This window comes from Heptranchias perlo, chromosome 5, assembly GCF_035084215.1.
Source record: "Heptranchias perlo isolate sHepPer1 chromosome 5, sHepPer1.hap1, whole genome shotgun sequence".
Lineage (NCBI taxonomy): Eukaryota > Metazoa > Chordata > Chondrichthyes > Hexanchiformes > Hexanchidae > Heptranchias > Heptranchias perlo.
This window is the reverse complement of record NC_090329.1, coordinates 6,692,252-6,712,288: the sequence shown is the minus strand read 5'-3', so window position 1 is coordinate 6,712,288 and position 20,037 is coordinate 6,692,252. Positions and strand designations below refer to the sequence as shown.

At 44.1% G+C, this 20,037-nt stretch overlaps 1 protein-coding gene across 3 annotated transcripts in view; it reads right to left on the bottom strand.

Moving 5' to 3' along the window:
• The window catches only part of LOC137321325 (chorion-specific transcription factor GCMa-like), a 42,774-nt gene that overhangs the window by 4,443 nt on the left and 18,294 nt on the right, over nt 1-20,037 (bottom strand). For all 3 annotated transcript variants that reach the window (XM_067983698.1, XM_067983700.1, XM_067983699.1), the window contains exons 4-5: nt 14,128-14,240; nt 543-668 (exon numbers count right to left, since the gene is read on the bottom strand). In XM_067983698.1, coding sequence (XP_067839799.1) covers nt 543-668; nt 14,128-14,240 — 239 coding nt within the window. The remainder of the gene's footprint in view (nt 1-542; nt 669-14,127; nt 14,241-20,037) is intronic.

Below are 20,037 nucleotides of genomic sequence, written 5' to 3'. Positions count from 1 at the left end.
ATTGGAAAGACTGAGCCGCCATGTTAATTTCCCATCACAAACTTTGCACCTTTGTTCCTTATTCCATATTACTTCCTAACTGCTCATTCAGGCTGAACCTAGTGATGTGCAATTTTAGTGTCTTGTTCAATCAAGCACTGCTGGTTCAATGTTTCTTTGTTAGCTGTAAGATGAATGTTTTATGCTATTAATTTTATAACTCTGTCCCTTTGATAAAGAATGCATCATTTAACGTGATAAATGTTGCTGATGATGTTTGGGATTGGACTCGTGCTTTCCTTCCTGTGCATTGAACGTATTGATTGAGCTAGTTATTAAACTTTCTGGCAGGCTACCAAGTGTGACGGCCAGAGACTTTGATGCCCAATAAAAACAAATAACTTTAAACCACTGCCTTTAGTGAGGTTGACTCGAGCACTGTTTCTCCGCTCGTTGGTTACGTTTATGTTACTCATTGTTGGCATTAAGATATCCTATTTATACGGTCTCCCACAGTTCCCGCACCGCTTGTATGGAACAATTAACCACAATGCACACTGTACCTGCAGTTCCCCTCTTTTGTCTTTATAGCAACCATTTTCACTATATGGTCTTTTTTTGTTGATTGACCTCCTTGCTTCAGCTTCTGTCTTCGTCTCCGGTCTGGGGTGATCATGTACACCTTTGGCCTGCCGAGCAAAAAAAATCTGTAGTTCAGAAATTTAGGGCATGAAAATATGCAACAGCATTGGACAAAAGTGCTATATTTTAGATGTTGTTCCTATGAATTTAGTTTCAAGTGCCAGAGCACTTTCAGATCTGTGAGGCATCTGGTTATATAAAATACAACTGTTCTGTCTTGATCATCAAGTATTATCACTTGATGAGCTTGAAATGATTATGTCACGATCATTGTGGATATTGTCGGACATAAACTAGATTTTGGGCCCTAATGTCCTCCATGACAAATTACAAAACACCCAAAATTTTAAAAAAACATGCGGACCCCCCCCCTACCTGCCCCAGAATGCTTTTGAGTTTTCAATCTACCACATCGATGGTTTCTGCAATTGGACTAACTGAAGAATGGAAAAATGTTTTGTGGCAGGGAGCTAGTTTCCAAAGTTGTCCAAAAATAGGCATCTTTCAATTTCAAGAGCTTTGACTGAGATTTCTCACAGTTGAAAGCAGAAGCTCAGATAGACACAGAGCTCAATGGACCCTTGTCCATGATATCTCTTACCAAATTATTTTGAAGAATCAATCACCTAAATACTAGTGCAAGTACTACAGGTATACAGGACTACAACAAATATTCTATTTTGTAAATGTATGAGGGACGGGGGTCAATCTTTGAGTGAAAGGAAATACCTTGAACTGGCAATTCTTCCTGTTGACATTGAGCTTTAGGAACTTCCATTTTCCATATGGAGCTAAGCATCCTTAAAGCTGGACCAATTGTCTGAAATTTTTGGTTATTACAAAATACTAGGACTGTAAACTCTTTTTTCCTGATCAGCCAGGATCTCCTGAAAGATTTCGAATTGCAGAATCCAAGGATGTGGGCAACCTTTGTTGTGCTGATCTAGGTCATTATATGATGCCAAATTTGGTCTGCACCACTGAAGACCCAACCTGTCTCTCCAAACCTCCCTGACCCAAACCACCAGCCCCTCTTGTACTATATCTGTTATATTAAATGGCATGCACTATATCAAACCTGATTTGTCTGTTTACATCAGACATACTGGACAAATCAGGTATGTACAGGTAAGTCTACTATAACCATTTTTTTTTTTTTTTTATTCGTTCACGGGATGTGGTCGTCGCTGGCGAGGCCGGCATTTATTGCCCATCCCTAATTGCCCTCGAGAAGGTGGTGGTGAGCCGCCTTCTTGAACCGCTGCAGTCCGTGTGGTGACGGTTCTCCCACAGTGCTGTTAGGAAGGGAGTTCCAGGATTTTGACCCAGCGACGATGAAGGAAAGGCGATATATTTCCAAGTCGGGATGGTGTGTGACTTGGAGGGGAACGTGCAGGTGGTGGTGTTCCCATGCGCCTGCTGCCCTAGTCGTTCTAGGTGGTAGAGGTCGCGGGTTTGGGAGGTGCTGTCGAAGAAGCCTTGGCGAGTTGCTGCAGTGCATCCTGTGGATGGTACACACTGCAGCCACAGTGCGCCGGTGGTGAAGGGAGTGAATGTTTAGGGTGGTGGATGGGGTGCCAATCAAGCGGGCTGCTTTATCTTGGATGGTGTCGAGCTTCTTGAGTGTTGTTGGAGCTGCACTCATCCAGGCAAGTGGAGAGTATTCCATCACACTCCTGACTTGTGCCTTGTAGATGGTGGAAAGGCTTTGGGGAGTAAGGAGGTGAGTCACTCGCCGCAGAATACCCAGCCTCTGACCTGCTCTCGTAGCCACAGTATTTATATGGCTGGTCCAGTTAAGTTTCTGGTCAATGCTGACCCCAAGGATGTTGATGGTGGGGGATTCGGCGATGGTAATGCCGTTGAATGTCAAGGGGAGGTGGTTAGACTCTCTCTTGTTGGAGATGGTCATTGCCTGGCACTTATCTGGCGCGAATGTTACTTGCCACTTATGAGCCCAAGCCTGGATGTTGTCCAGGTCTTGCTGCATGCGGGCTCGGACTGCTTCATTATCTGAGGGGTTGCGAATGGAACTGAACACTGTGCAGTCATCAGCGAACATCCCCATTTCTGACCTTATGATGGAGGGAAGGTCATTGATGAAGCAGCTGAAGATGGTTGGGCCTAGGACACTGCCCTGAGGAACTCCTGCAGCAATGCCCTGGGGCTGAGATGATTGGCCTCCAACAACCACTACCATCTTCCATTTAATGCTATAATAGCAATTCTACCACTAACAATAATAAATTAAGGAATTAAAAGGGTGAAATCAGGTACTTACTGAAAAAGGACTTTTCCTCCTCACATTTCAGAAAAGTTTCTAAGAACATCATGTATAATTAATTACTTTGACGTTCAGTGACGCAAATATAGCAACCCATTTTGAGCATAGCGAGATCCGATAAGCAGTATAGAGATGAATGACCAGTTTGGCCAATCGGTTTTAATGGTGTTGGTTATGGGAAGAATGTTGTCTAGGACATGAGGAAGCATCCCTACTCTTCGAGTAGTGCCATGGGCTCTTTAACGTACATTTGGAACAGGCAAACAAGGCCTCAGTTTAATGTCACTTCCAAAGGATGATATCTCAAAGATTGCAGCACTCCCTCAGTACTATGCTGGAGCATCATCCCAGATTATGTACTCAAATCCCAGAGTGTTGTTTGAACCTATTACTTTCTAACTAATGGGCAATGAATACGCTTCATCCTATCATGAATAAAATTCAAAGCAATGGCCAGGAATTTTGTCAGAGGTGCTCCCGCTCTGCCATTGTAACTTCGCCAGAAGTGCAGCAGAAACCTCTTTTACACATGCAAACATGGCAGGAGCAGTTCTGAGGAAATTACCAGCCATTTACTTATTTGGTGGTGGTGCTTTAGATATTTAGGACTTATTCACACTGAATTTCTCCTGACATTTACTATTATTTTATTAGTACACTCCTCATCAATTATAGTGTCCACGCTTATCACAGGCTGCCGCCTATATCAGGCAACTAGAGCTAACCATTTGACAATTACCATAGGAGTCAATTACAAAGGCAATGCTTATAACCTTAAAGGCACCAGCTATTTCAGGCAGTTCAATAAGTTCTTCGCTCCTCTTTAAATCGGTAAGTACAAGGGGATTAAAGACTTCTGCTGATTTCAGGTAAAGTCAGTTCTTCAAGCAGCTTCAATTAGCTGTTTGTACCTTGCTAGAGTGTGATTACCTTCGTGTTGAGAATCTTAGCATTGGTATGGAATCGGATGCAACTGCTAACAATTACGAGAGGCAGTTGGAAAGTGGAGACCTCGGGCATGCTGCATCAAACATGATTTTTTTAAATCTGCATGTGAAATTTTTTCAGTACGTGCAGAAAAATATGCCAGATGCGATTTTCAGCACGGATAGGCTGTTGGTTACGTTCGACCACGACATGCTGTTTCATTGCTGCAACCTATTATGGTTTTACCGTCCACTGCATATAACGGGTAAATCGTGTTAACACCAACAGGCTCGCTATAAGTGATGGGAACTGTACCAGCAAATCCCCTCAGGTGTTGCTCCTAGTAAGAGGGACCATTATACCGTGTGCTGTGATGTATTATTCTGCTGCTAAGTTGGAACTGTGTTTAAACTAATTTGTCCCTTAAGGCCAGCAAGTCTGCTCTAAATACTAAGGTCAGTCAAAGGTTAGTTATTATGGTGAGCAAAGATTGCAAACTGTGAGATCCATATAAAATTTTTGGCTTCAAGTCAAAAGAAACCAGCACGAAAAAATTGGCTCTCTTTTTTAATGCCTTTCACGCTTTGATCTGTGCTGCTAGCTGCAAGATTTGTGTATAATCACATTGCTGTGTATAAAATAATCAAAGATGAAAATAAGACTAGGTTCTGGCTTGTAATTTGCCTAAAGACTGATGATAAATGAAGACAATTAGCTGCTGATTTAAGAGAACTTGAGCTGGTGTTACACATTGTTAATGGATCTTTCAATTGCTTAATCGACAAATGATATCCTATGTGACTGTGACCGTGGTAAACTATCCCTCCTCATCCTTCTCGACCTGTCTGCAGCCTTTGACACGGTTGACCACACCGTCCTCCTCCAACACCTCTCCTCCGTCATCCAGCTGGGTGGGACTGCCCTTGCCTGGTTCCATTCTTATCTATCCAGTCGTAGCTAGAGAATCACCTACAATGGCTTCTCTTCCCGCTGCCTCTGGAGTCCCCCAAGGACCTATCCTTGGCCTGCTCCTATTTCTCATCTACATGCTGCCCTCGGCAACATCATCCGAAAACACAATGTCAGATTCCATATACACGCTGATGATACCCAGCCCCACATCACCACTACCTCTCTCAACCCCTCCACTGTCACGTTGCTTGTCCGACAGGATGAGCAAAAATTTCCTCCAACTAAATATTGGGAAGACTGAAGCCATTGTCTTTGGTCCTAGCCGCAAACTCCGTTCCCTAGCCACAAACTCCATCCCTCTCCCTCGCCACTGTCTGAGGCTGAGCCAGACTGTTCACAACCTTGCCGTCCTATTTGACCCAGAGATGAGCTTCTGATCACATATGTGCTCCAACACCAAGACCGCCTACTTCTACCTCTCTAACATCGTCCGTCTCCGCCACTGCCTCAGCTCATCTGCTGCTGAAACCCTCATTCATGCCTTTGTTACCTCCAGACTCGACTATTTCAAAGCTCTCATGGCTGGCCTCCCATCTTCCACCCTCCTTAAACTTGAGCTCATCCAAAACTCTGCTGCCTGTATCCTAACTCGCACCAAGTCGCGTTCTCCCATCACCCCTCTGCTCGCTGATCTACATTGGCTCCTGGCCCAGGAACACCTTGATTTTAAAATTCTCATCCTTGTTTTCAAATCCCTCCTTGGTCTCGCCCCTCCCTATCTCTGTAACCTGCTCCAGCCCTACAACCCTCCGAGATCTCTGCGCTCCTCCAATTCCTGCCTCTTGCGCATCGCCAATTTTAATCGCTCCACCATTGGCGGCTGTGCCTTGAGCTGCCTAGGCCCTCAGCTCTGGAATTCCCTTCCTAAACCTCTCTGCCTCTCTCTCTTCCTTTAAGACGCTCCTTAAAACATTTCTTTGATCAAGCTTTTGGTCACCTGTATCCTAATAACTCCTTATGTGGCTCAGTGTCAAATTTTGTTTGATAACACTCCTATGATGCGCCTTGGGATATTTTACTACATTAAAGGTGCTGTTCTCATTAGCAAAACTAACAATCATTGGGGGGGGGGTGCAGTTATGAACTAATGGAGTATTTAAAAAAGTTGACCTAAAAAGTAAATTAGTTAATTTTAACAATGGTGTTAACCAACAACTTACATTTGTTTAGCGCCTTTAACGTAGTGTTAACGTATTAATTGCTATTAACTTTTAAGTAAGATCAACTGTTTAAGTTCAATTTTAAACTTTAAACTTTTAAGTTTCTGTCAGGCTTAAACAGAGACAAATAAGCAAGCTCTCCTACTGGAGAGCTGCTCTAGTTAGTTAATTGGTTAGCTAGATTAAACTGGTTCCTGAAACAGTAGCAAAGCGGGGCTGACTCATTTGAGTCACAAACAGTAGAAATACAGGGGCCTGTGAGTGCAACCAGCACTGAGTGAGCAACTTGAGAGTTTGGTAAGCGTGGGAGTTCGGTGAAGTGGGGGAAGGAGGTGCTCCTTTGCTTTGCCTTGCTCTTCCCAACTTTTTCGGCAGAGCGGCGGTGGACCTGAGCAGCAGCAGATCTGCAATAAGAGAAAACTGCAGTGGGACGTCACAGGTGAGGCAGGTAAGTGATTGGTAGTGACTGTGGGCTAAGTTTTAAGGTAACATAAAGCATATAACTATATTTTAAAAATTAAACTTAATTTAATTAATCTAAAATTCAACAAGGTAAATAATTCGATTAACACTAAATTAATTAAATAAATAAATTAAAAGTAATGGGAGAATAGGAGATGTGTTGCTGCTGCAATATGTGGGAGCTTGTGGACGTTTTTGTCCAGGGCGATGACATCTGCGGCTCAAGGAACTTCGGCTCCGAGTTGAGGAGCTGCAGACATTGCGAGACACCAGTGAGAGAGAAAGCTAACTGGACCTTTTGCTCCAGGAGGCAGCCACACCCCTTAGATTAAATACTTTAGAATTGGCATGTGGTCAGGGACAGAAGGGTGTGACTGCGAGTGAGGCAGGTACGAGGATCCAGGGGGTAGCATTGCAGGAGCCTCAGTCCCTGCGCTTGTCCAATAGATTCGAGGTTCTTGCAACCCTTGTGGACAAGTGCAGGGACTGCGGGGAGGACGAGCAAACTGACCATGGCACCGTGGTACAGGAAGCCATTCAAGTGGGGGGGAGTAAAAACGAAGGTGGTTGTAGTGGGCGACAGTATAGTTAGTGGGATAGACACTGTTCTCTGCAGCCAAGAGCGAGAGTCCCAAAGGCTGTGTTGCTCACCGAGTGCCAGGGTAACGGACATCTCCTCCGGGCTGGAGAAGAACTTGGAGTGGGAGGGGGAGGATCCAGCTGTCGTGGTCCACGTCGTTACCAATGACATAGGTAGGACTAAGAAAAAGGTTCTGTTGGGAGAGTTTGAGCAGCGAGGGATGAAATTAAAAAGCAGAACCACAAAGGTAATAATCTCTGGATCATTACCTGATCCACGAGCAAATTGGCACAGGGTAAATCAGATCAGAGAGGTGAATGTGTGGCTCAAAGATTGGAGTGGGAGAAGTGGGTTTCGATTCGTGGGGCACTGACACCAGTACTGGGGAAAGAGGGAGCTGTTCCGTTGGGATGGACTACACCTGAACCAGGCTGGGACCAGAGTTCCAGCGAATCAAATTACTAGGGAGGTAGATCGGGCTTTAAACAAAATAAGGTTGGGGGGGGGGGTGGGGAGGGTCCTGGTGGAGAGAAATCTAGAATGCTGAAGAGAAAAGACAAGGAAGCAGTGCAGGAAAGTGACTGGGGTAAGGATAACCAGATTGTGTCAGGAAAGGACAGAGCATACAAACAAAAGACAACAAATAGGGTCCGGGTAAGAAAAAATGTTAATAAGACAAATAGGGCCATAGTACAAAAAAATGTTAAGATGTCTAAAAATGTTAAAAAGACAAATCTAAAGGCACTGTATCTGAATGCACGAAGCATTCGTAATAAGGTAAACAAATCAACAGCGCAAATAGATGTAAACGGATATGATATAATTGCAATTACAGAGACATGGCTGCAGGGTGACCAAGGCTGGGTGCTGAATATCCGAGGGTATTCGATATTGAGGAAGGACAGGCAAAAAGGAAAAGGAGGTGGGGTGGCATTGTTAGTAAAGGATGAAATCAGAGCAATAGTGAGAAAGGATATTGGCTCAGAAAATCAAGATGCAGAATCAGTCTGGGTGGAGTTAAGAAGTACCAAGGGGCAAAAAAACACTGGTGGGAGTTGTCTATGGGCCTCCAAACAGTAGTGGTAATGTAGGGGATGGGATCAAACAGGAAATTAGAGATGCATGTAACAAGGGTACTACAGTAATCATGGGTGACTTTAATCTGCATATAGACTGGCCAAACCAAATTAGCAATAATACTGTGGAGGATGAATTCCAGGAATGTGTACGAGATGGTTTTTTTAGACCAGTACGTTGAGGAGCCAACCAGGGAACAGTCCATCCTAGATTGGGTATTGTGCAATGAGAAGGGGTTAATTAATAATCTTGTTGTGTGGGGTCATTTAGGGAAGAGTGACCATAACATGATAGAATTCTTCATTAAAATGGAAAGTGAAGAAGTCCAATCCAAAACTAGGGTCCTAAATCGAAACAAAGGAAACTACAAAGGTATGAGGAGTGAGTTGGCTGTGATAGATTGGGAAGCTCCATTAAAAGGCATGATAGTGGATAGGCAATGGCTAACATTTAAGGAACGAATGCATGAATTTCAACAATTATACATTCCTTTTTGGTGCAAAAACACAAAAGGAAAAGCAGCCCAACCATGGCTAACAAAAGAAATTAAGGATAGTATTAGATTCAAAGAGGAGTTGTATAAAGTTGCCAGAAAAAGTAGCAAGCCTGAGGATTGGGAGCAGTTTAAAATTTCGCTAAAAAAAGTCATAATAAGAATAAAACCGGACAGACCACCCGGCATCGGACCACTAGGCACCGGACACGACAACGGCAAACCAAGCCCAGTCGACCCTGCAAAGTCCTCCTCACCAACATCTGGAGACTTGTGCCAAAATTGGGAGAGCTGTCCCACAGACTAGTCAAGCAACAGCCTGACATAGCCATACTCACAGAATCATACCTTTCAGCCAACGTCCCAGACTCTTCCATCACCATCCCATGGTATGTCCTGTCCCACCGGCAGGACAGACCCACCAGAGGTGGCGGTACAGTGATCTACAGTCAGGAGGGAGCGGCCCTGGGAGTCCTCAACATTGATTCTGGACCCCATGAAATCTCATGGCATCAGGTCAAACATGGGCAAGGAAACCTCCTGCTGATTACCAGCTACCGTCCTCCCTCAGCTGATGAATCAGTCCTGCTCCATGTTGAACACCACTTGGAGAAGGCACTGAGGGTAGCAAGGGTACAGAATGTACTCTGGGTGGGGGACTTCAATGTCCATCACCAAGAGTGGCTCGGTAGCACCACTACTGACCGAGCTGGCCGAGTCCTGAAGGACATAGCTGCTAGACTGGGCCTGCGGCAGGTGGTGAGTGAACCAACACGAGAGAAAAACCTACTTGACCTCGTCCTCACTAATCTACCTGTCGCAAATGCATCTGTCCATGACAGTATTGGTAGGAGTGACTACCGCACAGTTCTTGTGGCGACGAAGTCCCGTCTTCGCACTGAGGACACCATCCAACGTGTTGTGTGACACTACCACCGTGCGAAATGGGATAGATTCAGAACAGATCTTGCTGCTCAAAACTGGGCATCCATGAGGCGCTGTGGGCAATCAGTAGCAGCAGAATAATTGTACTCCTGCACAATCTGTAACTTCATGGCCCGGCATAATCCTCACTCTACCATTACCAACAAGCCGGGGGATCAACTCTGGTTCAATGAGGAGTGCAGAAGAGCATGCCAGGAGCAGCACCAGGCGTACCTAAAAATGAGGTGCCAACCTGGTGAAGCTACAACTCAGGACTACATGCATGCTAAACAGCGGAAGCAACATGCTACAGACAGAGCTAAGCGATTCCACAACCAACGGATCAGATCAAAGCTCTGCATTCCTGCCACATCCAGTATTGAATGGTGGTGGACAATTAAACAACTAACGGGAAGAGGAGGCTCTGCAAACATCCCCATCCTCAATGATGGCGGAGTCCAGCACGTGAGTGCAAAAGACAAGGCTGAAGCGTTTGCAACCATCTTCAGCCAGAAGTGCCAAGTGGATGATCCATCTCGGTCTCCTCCCGATATCCCCACCATCACAGAAGCCAGTCTTCAGCCAATTTGATTCACTCCACGTGATATCAAGAAACGGCTGAGTGCACTGGATACAGCAAAGGCTATGGGCCCCGACAACATCCCGGCTGTAGTGCTGAATACTTGTGCTCCAGAACTAGCTGCGCCTCCAGCCAAGCTGTTCCAGTACAGCTACAACTCCGGCATCTACCTGACAATATGGAAAATTGCCCAGGTATGTCCTGTCCACAAAAAGCAGGACAAATCCAATCTGGCCAATTATCGCCCCATCAGACGACTCTCAATCATCAGCAAGGTGTCGTCGACAGTGCTATCAAGCGGCACTTACTCACCAATAACCTGCTCACCAATGCTCAGTTTGGGTTCCGCCAGGACCACTCGGCTCCAGACCTCATTACAGCCTTGGTCCAAACATGGACAAAAGAGCTGAATTCCAGAGGTGAGGTGAGAGTGACTGCCCTTGATATCAAGGCAGCATTTGACCGAGTGTGGCACCAAGGAGCCCTAGTAAAATTAAAGTCAATGTGAATCAGGGGGAAAACTCTCCAGTGGCTGGAGTCATACCTAGCACAAAGGAAGATGGTAGTGGTTGTTGGAGGCCAATCATTTCAGCCCCAAGGCATTGCTGCAGGAGTTCTTCAAGGCAGTGTCCTAGGCCCAACCATCTTCAGCTGCTGCATCAATGACCTTCCCTCCATCATAAGGTCAGAAATGGGGATGTTCGCTGATGATTGCACTGTGTTTAGTTCCATTCGCAACCCCTCAAATAATGAAGCAGTCTGAGTCCACATGCAGCAAGACCTGGACAACATCCGGGCTTGGGCTCATAAGTGGCAAGTAACATTCGCGCCAGACAATGACCATCTCCAACAAGAGAGAGTCTAACCACCTCCCCTTGACATTCAATGGCATTACCATCGCCGAATCCCCCACCATCAATATCCTGGGGGTCACCATTGACCAGACACTTAACTGGACCAGCCATATAAATACTGTGGCTACAAGAGCAAGTCAGAGTCTGGGTATTCTGCAGCGAGTGACTCACCTCCTGACTCCCCAAAGCCTTTCCACCATCTAAAAGGCACAAGTCAGGAGTGTGATGGAATACTCTCCACTTGCCTGGATGAGTGCAGCTCCAACAACACTCAAAAAGCTCGACACCATCCAGGACAAAGCAGCCCGCTTGATTGGTACCCCATCCACCTCCCTAAACATTCACTCCCTTCACCACCGGCGCACAGTGGCTGCAGTGTGTACCATCCACAGGATGCACTGTAGCAACTCGCCAAGGATTCTTCGACAGCACCTCCCAAACCCACGACCTCTACCACCTGGAAGGACAAGCGCAGCAGGTACATGGGAACAACACCACCTGCACGTTCCCCTCCAAGTCACACACCATCCCAACTTGGAAATATATCGCCGTTCCTTCATCGTTGCTGGGTCAAAATCCTGGAACTCCCTTCCTAACAGCACTGTGGAAGAACCTTCACCACACAGACTGCAGCGGTTCAAGGCGGCGGCTCACCACCACCTTCTCAAGGGCAATTAGGGCTGGGCAATAAATGCCGGCCTCGCCAGCGATGCCCACATCCCATGAACGAATAAAAAAAATGAATTCAGCAAAATAGGACCAAGTGATTGATTACGATGGGAAAAATGAGAGTAAACTTGCAAGGGACTTAAAAGTGGACTGTAAAAGCTTCTATACAAAGTATGTAAAAAGAAAAAGATTAGTGAAGACAAATGTAGGTCCCTTACAGTCAGAAAAGGGAGAATTTATAATGGGGAACAAGGAAATGGCATAGAATTAAACAAATACTTTGGTTCTGTCTTCACGGAAGAGGACACAAATAACTTCCCAGAAATGCTAGGAAACCAAGGGTCTAGTGAGAAGGAGGAATTAAAGGAAATTAATATTTGTAAAAAAAAGTGCTGTAGAAATTAATGGGACTGAAATTTGATAAATCCCCAGGACCTGATAATCTGCATCCCAGAGTGTTAAAAGAGGTAGCCATGGAAATAGTGGATGCATTAGTTGTCATCTTCCAAAATTCTATAGATTATGGAACAGTTCCTGCAGATTGGAGGGTGGCAAATGTAACCCCACTATTTAAAAAAGGAGGGAGAGAAAAAACAGGGAACTACAGACCGATTAGCCTAACATCAGTCGTAGGGAAAATGCTAGAGTCTATTATATAGGATGTGATAACAGGAGATTTATAAAATATCAACGGGATTAGACAAAGTCAACATGGATTTATGAAAGGGAGTTTTTTGAGGATGTAACTTGTAGAATAGATAAGAGAGAACCAGTGGATGTGGTATATTTGGATTTTTAGAAGGCCTTTGATAAAGTCCCACATAAGAGGTTAGTGTGCAAAATTAAAGCACATGGCAGTAATATACTAGCATGGATTGAAAATTAGTTGACTGACCGGAAACAGAGAGTAGGAATAAATGGGTCTTTTTCAGGGTGTCAGGCGGTGACTAGTGGGGTACAGCAAGGATCAGTGCTTGGGCCCCAGCTATTCACAATATATATCAATGATTTGGATGAGGGAACCAAATGTAATATTTCCAAGTTTGCTGACGACACAAAACTAGGTGGGATCGTGAGTTGTGAGGAGGATGCAAAGAGGCTTCAAGGCGATTTAGACAAGTTGAGTGAGTGGGCAAATACATGGCAGATGCAGTATAACGTGGATAAATGTGAAGTTATCCACTTCGGAAGGAAAAACAGAAAGGCAGAATATTATTTAAATGGTGATAGATTGGGAAATGTTGATGTACAAAAGGATCTGGGTGTCCTTGTATACCAGTCACTGAAAGCAAACATGCAGGTGCAGCAAGCAATTAGGAAGGCAAATGGCATGTTGGTCTTCATTGCAAGAGGATTTGAGTACAGGAGCAAGGATGTCTTACTGCAGTTATACAGGGCGTTGGTGAGACCACATCTGGAGTATTGTGTGCAGTTTTGGTCTCCTTAACGAAGAAAGGATATACTTGCCATGGAGGAAGTGCAGCGAAGGTTCACCAGACTGATTCCTGATTTGGCAGGGCTGTCGTATGAGGAGAGATTGGGTCGACTTGGCCTGTATTCACTCGAGTTTAGAAGAATGAGAGGGGATCTCATTGAAACGTATAAAATTCTGACAGGGCTAGACAGACTGGATGCAGGGAGGATGTTTCCCCTGGCTGGGGGGGTCCAGAACGAGGGGTCACAGTCTCAGGATATCGGGTAGGACATTTTGGACTGAGATGAGGAGAAATTTCTTCACTCAGAGGGTGGTGAACCTGTGGAATTGTCTACCATAGAAGGCTGTGGAGGCCAAGCCACTGAATATATTTAAGAAGGAGCGAGATAGATTTCTAGACACAGAAGGCATCAAGAGGTATGGGCAGAGAGCAGGAATATGGTATTGAGATAGAGGATCAGCCATGATCATATTGAATGGTGGAGCAAGCTCGAAGGGCCGAATGGCCTACTCCTGCTCCTATTTTCTATGTTAAAACATCCCAAGGCGCTTGTAGCAAATGTAGAATATGTCTTCTTTTAAATCAAGAATATATGTCATTTTCTGTGAACAAAATTGAAGGAATTTTTCTGCTTTGTGCTTATATACCTCTTAGAAATTTGTTTTTCCATTTTATTTATCTTTCACATATTTCTTTAGTACAGTCCTTTTTTTCATGTTGACTCAAAATTGCTATTTTTTTCCAATTTTTTTTCGTGATTGCAACTTGTATCTTTGGGAAACCTTTATTGAACTAAAACAGTGTTTTTTTTTAAAAAAAGATCAACGCAGTCAATAAAGTGCCCTACATTAATTTTTTAAAAAACATTTTGACTTTTAACTAAACTATTAGAAACGTATTCAAATGAACAACACCCTGTGTCCATTTGTTGCACCTTTCTTGCCTGTAATTGCACACGCCATATTGCTTTTTCTAAAACGCAATCAAAGTCAATAATCCAAATGTCTCTTCAGTAAATACATGTATGTTTGTACTACCTGATGATGTGTGCATGAAAACATGTGTTTTAGAAAGGCAGAAAAACCAACCTGAAAAAATATGCATTTTCCTTCATGTCTCCAGAAGTTGGTGACAGGATAGCCTCCGTGACCTCGACAGGGTATGAGATTCAAGGGTGCACCACAGTTTGGACAACATTTCTCTGTAATGACAAGGGCAATTTTAAGGTGTTTGGAGACTTTTTTTTTTGCTTTGCTGATAGCACATGGTACATATTACCAGAAATATCACGTTCCAGTTAGAAAGAAAAAAAGAACTTGCATTTATATAGTGCCTTTCATGAACTCGGGATGTCCCAAAGCGCTTTACAGCCAATGAAGTGCTTTTTTGAAGTGTAGTCACTGTTGTAATGTAGGAAACGTGGCAGCCAATTTATGCACAGCAAGATCCCACAAACAGCAATGTGATAATGACCAAATAATCTGTATTTGGGTGTTGGTTGAGGGATAAATATTGGCCAGGACACCAGGGAGAACGCCCCTGCTCTTCTTTGAAATAGTGGCCATGGGATCTTTTACATCCACCTGAGAGGGCAGACAGGGCCTCGGTTTAACATTTCATCCAAAATAATTTTTTTGGAATGTATTTCGTCAACTCTATGAATATTTATGTTTAAGTAGGATTGTGCCGTGTATAAAGGACAGTGGCCGTGGGGTCACAGCTCAAGGTCTGATATTTGCTTTTCTTATGCAGCAAGTTCATGGAAAATCTTAATAAATAATGGAAGTAACAAGGAATAGAAGGAACGTTCGTTTTAAAAATCAGACTTTTACTGTTCGGTTTGCATTTTAGAAATTGCAACATACTGTAGTCAAAAATCCAACCAGACTGGTGTCAACCATATTGTTAAATGAAAATAGCTTTAAAATTCCAAATCAGTCACTGTATTTATTCCTATTAACTGAATAAGTACAGCAGTTAAGTAAATTTTTTTTGCTGTAAAAAAAATATTTTTTTTAATGTTAATACCTAATTTTCAGCTGACTCCTGTGTAAATGCTGTGAATGTACATTGTCATGTTAACACCTGATGCACTGACTACTTCTATGTAAATTGTCACAGGACTTCTGTTATTTCAACAACCTCCCTGGAAGGGAAAGGCTACATATTTGTGCAGTGCATTAATACATTGATGTATTGCGCTGTGACGTGACAGCATGTAGGTTCTCTCCTGCAATTTCCCACATAGTGAGTTCTCAATCTTGCCTGCGTCACTTTAAGTGTCAAGCAAGAGACACATCTACTGATAGAGGAACCAAAAATTGGAGACCACTCTTGGCAGAGAACAGGGAACAAGTCATCTGCCCAAGCCGGAAGTGGGAGAAAGTGCAAATTTTGGAATCGGAGAGAGTTTTAAAAATATATAAGTTACACGGAGAACTATCTACTTCTGGTGGAATCTTTCAAATCACAGTTTCTGATTAGAATATGTATAGCCAAGAGATTTATGGTATTGCCTAATGATTCTGTGCCAAACATGACAGTGGGCAAGAAGATCTTTTAAAGCTGGCCTGTGAACTGAATTGATTGCCAGTTTGTTGTCAGTGATTGTGATCTAACATTGTTGAACATATTCCAATCCGTTTTAGATTACCTCCCAAAAGATAAAAGTGAAGTCTAACTGCCGTGGGGCAGTAGCTAAGTGATTTGGTCGGCTAGATCATATAACTAGAAAACTACAAGTAGTTCCTTTGCTAATTGATATAAATTCTAATAAATCTGTGTGTGCTTGTTGATCTTCCTTGTATTTATTCATATCAGTATCTGGGAGTTCTGGCAGCTGCCAACTTTAGTCTTTGGGTGAAGAGCACTATGGACTTTTATCTTTTCCAGTTATACTGTGTGTCCATGCTGTATTCAGGCGGATGGTGACAATGCACGAACACGTTTTTTGGTGAGTTGTGCTGCTCATCATGCCATTCTCGAATTCCAGGTACAGCTATTCATCTTGCGAGGACTCAACCTGCACTTGTCATTTGGGTAATGATCAACTTAGTAACTATCCTAGGGGTAAGATTAAGGCAACAGCTGATGATGGAAGATTGGAACCAGATCAGTCCTCTCTGGATAAATGGGATGTGTCCCTGTGGAGAAACTATTCATTCCATATCAGACCTGCAGTAGGTCTCTCTGTCTGGATTTCTCATTAACTTGGTTTGTATACTCCTAAACATGATGGGTTTCAAAAAGTGTCAGATACCCAGTTAGCAAAAAAAAATTACTTTTCATTCTTGGTATTTCAGTGACTTCCTATCATTCTGCTTTCAACTTATTGGCCTTATTTGGGACATTTGCATTTGTGTTAATTTATTCCATCTCAACTGATTTTCAGTGGCTAATGTCTCATAGGAAATCCATCACCGGCATCTCCACATCTCATAGGAAACTTTAAGAACAGGAAAAGGCCATTTGGTCTAACAAACGTGTCCATCTTTGACTAATCTCAACCCCATATTTTCTCTCTTTTCTCTCTCTCAGTCTCTCTCTCTCTAAACAGGCTTAATGTCTGTTTAATCACTTCATGTATCCTTTTGAAAGGTTGATGGAAAATTTCTCTAATATCAACTACATATTTTCAATTGGCTGTGGGCTGTGCCCAACTTATGTTTCATCACATGATTTTATAAACAGGCAATTTTGGAAGAATGTGAGAACTACATTGTTACTGAACACAAAAATGTGGATCCACTTCCTGTTCAATTTTCAGGATTCTACATCATAATTCTGCCCTTGAAGGAGTATCTTAAAAAGAGTGTCATCATGAGGTTAAACATTTGTTTATTTTGGATTATTTTTAGTGATTTTTGTTTAAACTGGGAGTGCTAATGGTGGCAGGGGTACAGGTATGGAAGGGTTGCTGCCTGCAGTACTGTGAGGGAGCCCACTGTTGAATCATCCTTCTATCTCCACTGATTTTAATTTAAATCCTTTTAAGGTCATTCAAGTTAATTCCAATTGATGTAATCAATACTCGGTATAAATAAAAGATTTTTAATAATAGATTGAGAATGAAACTAGTGTTTAAAATTACAAAGATTAATCCTGGTGTATGAAAAATATCCCACAGCATTATTCTAGTCAATATTTCCTCAAAAATTCCCACCCAATGTCTTCTAGTAGGATCACCCTTATGATGTACTAGAATACATTGGCAGATGCTTCACCGACGTACCAGAATACATTGGAAGACCCTACCTGATGTACCAGAATACATTGGAAGACCCTACTTGATGCACCAGAATACATTCAAAGACCCTACCTGATGCACCAGAATACATTCAAAGACCCTACCTGATGTACCAGAATACATTGGAAGACCCTACCTGATGCACCAGAATACATTGGAAGACCCTACCTGATGTACCAGAATACATTGGAAGATCCTACCTGATGCACCAGAATACATTGGAAGACCCTACCTGATGTACCAGAATACATTGGAAGACCCTACCTGATGCACCAGAATACATTGGAAGACCCTACCTGATGTACCAGAATACATTGGAAGACCCTACCTGATGCACCAGAATACATTGGAAGACCCTACCTGATGTACCAGAATACATTGGAAGACCCTACCTGATGCACCAGAATACATTGGAAGACCCTACCTGATGCACCAGAATACATTGGAAGACCCTACCTGATGCACCAGAATACATTGGAAGACCCTACCTGATGCACCAGAATACATTGGAAGACCCTACCTGATGTACCAGAATACATTGGAAGACCCTACCTGATGCACCAGAATACATTGGAAGACCCTACCTGATGCACCAGAATACATTGGAAGACCCTACCTGATGTACCAGAATACATTGGAAGACCCTACCTGATGCACCAGAATACATTGGAAGACTCTACCTGATGCACCAGAATACATTGGAAGACCCTACCTGATGCACCAGAATACATTGGAAGACCCTACCTGATGCACCAGAATACATTGGAAGACCCTACCTGATGCACCGGAATACACTGGAAGACCCTACCTGATGTACCAGAATACATTGGAAGACCCTACCTGATGCACCGGAATACATTGGAAGACCCTACCTGATGCACCGGAATACATTGGAAGACCCTACCTGATGATCCGGAATACATTGGAAGACCCTACCTGATGCACCAGAATACATTGGAAGACCCTACCTGATGCACCAGAATACATTGGAAGACCCTACCTGATGCACCAGAATACATTGGAAGACCCTACCTGATGTACCAGAATACATTGGAAGACCCTACCTGATGCACCAGAATACATTGGAAGACCCTACCTGATGTACCAGAATACATTCGAAGACCCTACTTGATGAACTAGAATACATTCGAAGACATTGCAGTTTGGCCTGACTGAGATTGACTCTCTTTTCCAATTATGCAATGATTAGGGAGACTTTGCCCTCCTATTCCATTGCTGGTGCCACCATCACAGGGATGAGACTGAATAATTGGGAAGCATTTGTTAAGGTGAATTGAAATGCAAGTAAACATTCAATTACAGCACTGCAGTATGTCAGTGCTACACTAACTATTCATTGTATTGCATCATAATCAATTGCATTTATTCACTTTAAGGCAGTAGTTTTCAAAGGTGCCTGTATGCTTCCTCCAGAACTTCTAATTCAGTCTCTACAAATCTTTTGTTAGTGAGATTTCTGACCTTCCAACATTGTGTGTGTTCAAGTTCCTAGATATGTTTTATGTAGTTTGCAAGGGGGAAAAAATTGGATAAGGGCCGTTTTCGGACGGGGGGTAGTACGATGCGCTAGTACCCCGTGCCCGATAGCCCCTACGCAGGCAACACGAGAACTTTGTGCTGCCTGCTACTTATCATGATATCTCTGTGCAGTCAGCACTACCTGCGCTGCTGAGAGGCTTCCCGGCGAATGAGGAAGTTGGAAATGGGGCGTGCACAGCGCACGTCATCAGCAGCCTGCACCTCTTAAAGATGCAGGTGCACATTTCAAATGGCTGGTACACAGTTCACTAGGAGGAGGGAAAGATGGTCACGAGGATAGCAGGACCGGCGTGAGAGAGGGCCTCCGATGAGGCCCTGGTGGAAGGGGTGGACGAAAGGAAGGCCAACATGTACCTGCAGAGTGGCCAGAGACCCTCCAAACTGCAGCTCCGCAGGCAATGGCAGGCTGTGGCGCAGAGAGTGAACGCCAGGAGCATTGCACCACGCACGTGGGTGCAGTGCCAAAAGAAGTTCAATGATTTGACATGAGTAGTCAAGGTGTGTGAATGCAAGTGTCAAGTGACACATCCTACCAACTGCACCACTGCTCCACGCATCACACCCCTTGTCACCCACCCACCAACAAACTCTTCCCATCCATGCGCAATGCTGCACTCAGCATGCTGCATCTCACCCACACATTGGGCCACACTTGCAGGCCACACAACCACAACTCACAGGTCACACACACTGGCAGCTATTCAACCACAACAGGCACATCACCAACACATCTTGCATGATGCTCACTGACACACTGTCCTCTGTCATGCAGGAGAAAGTGGCGCATGACACCCGGCAGCAGGAGAGACCTGAGGGTGGACGGGGACACTTACACATCCTCACCCCCCTAGAGGAGACAGTGCTTTGGATCATTGGGCGGGCCGTCGCTGCAGCCGTGACAACATGGAGGTCCCGATGAAGGGGGTCTCTGCTTTCCCATAATCGTTTCTGACTCACGTGCTGCAGATGCTGCCAGCACGCACATCTTAATTGCTCCTCTCTCCGCTCCACAACTCAACCTGTTTCCCTTTGTCATTGCGGATACCCAAGAATACATGGCAGCACCATCCAAGGAAGAGCAGGACGAGGAGGAGGAGGGGACACTGCAGCCACACAGTCACTCGATCTGACACTTGCTTCCACCAGCACAGAGACTGACACTGCGCGTCCTTTAGAGGTTAGGTTAGAGGAG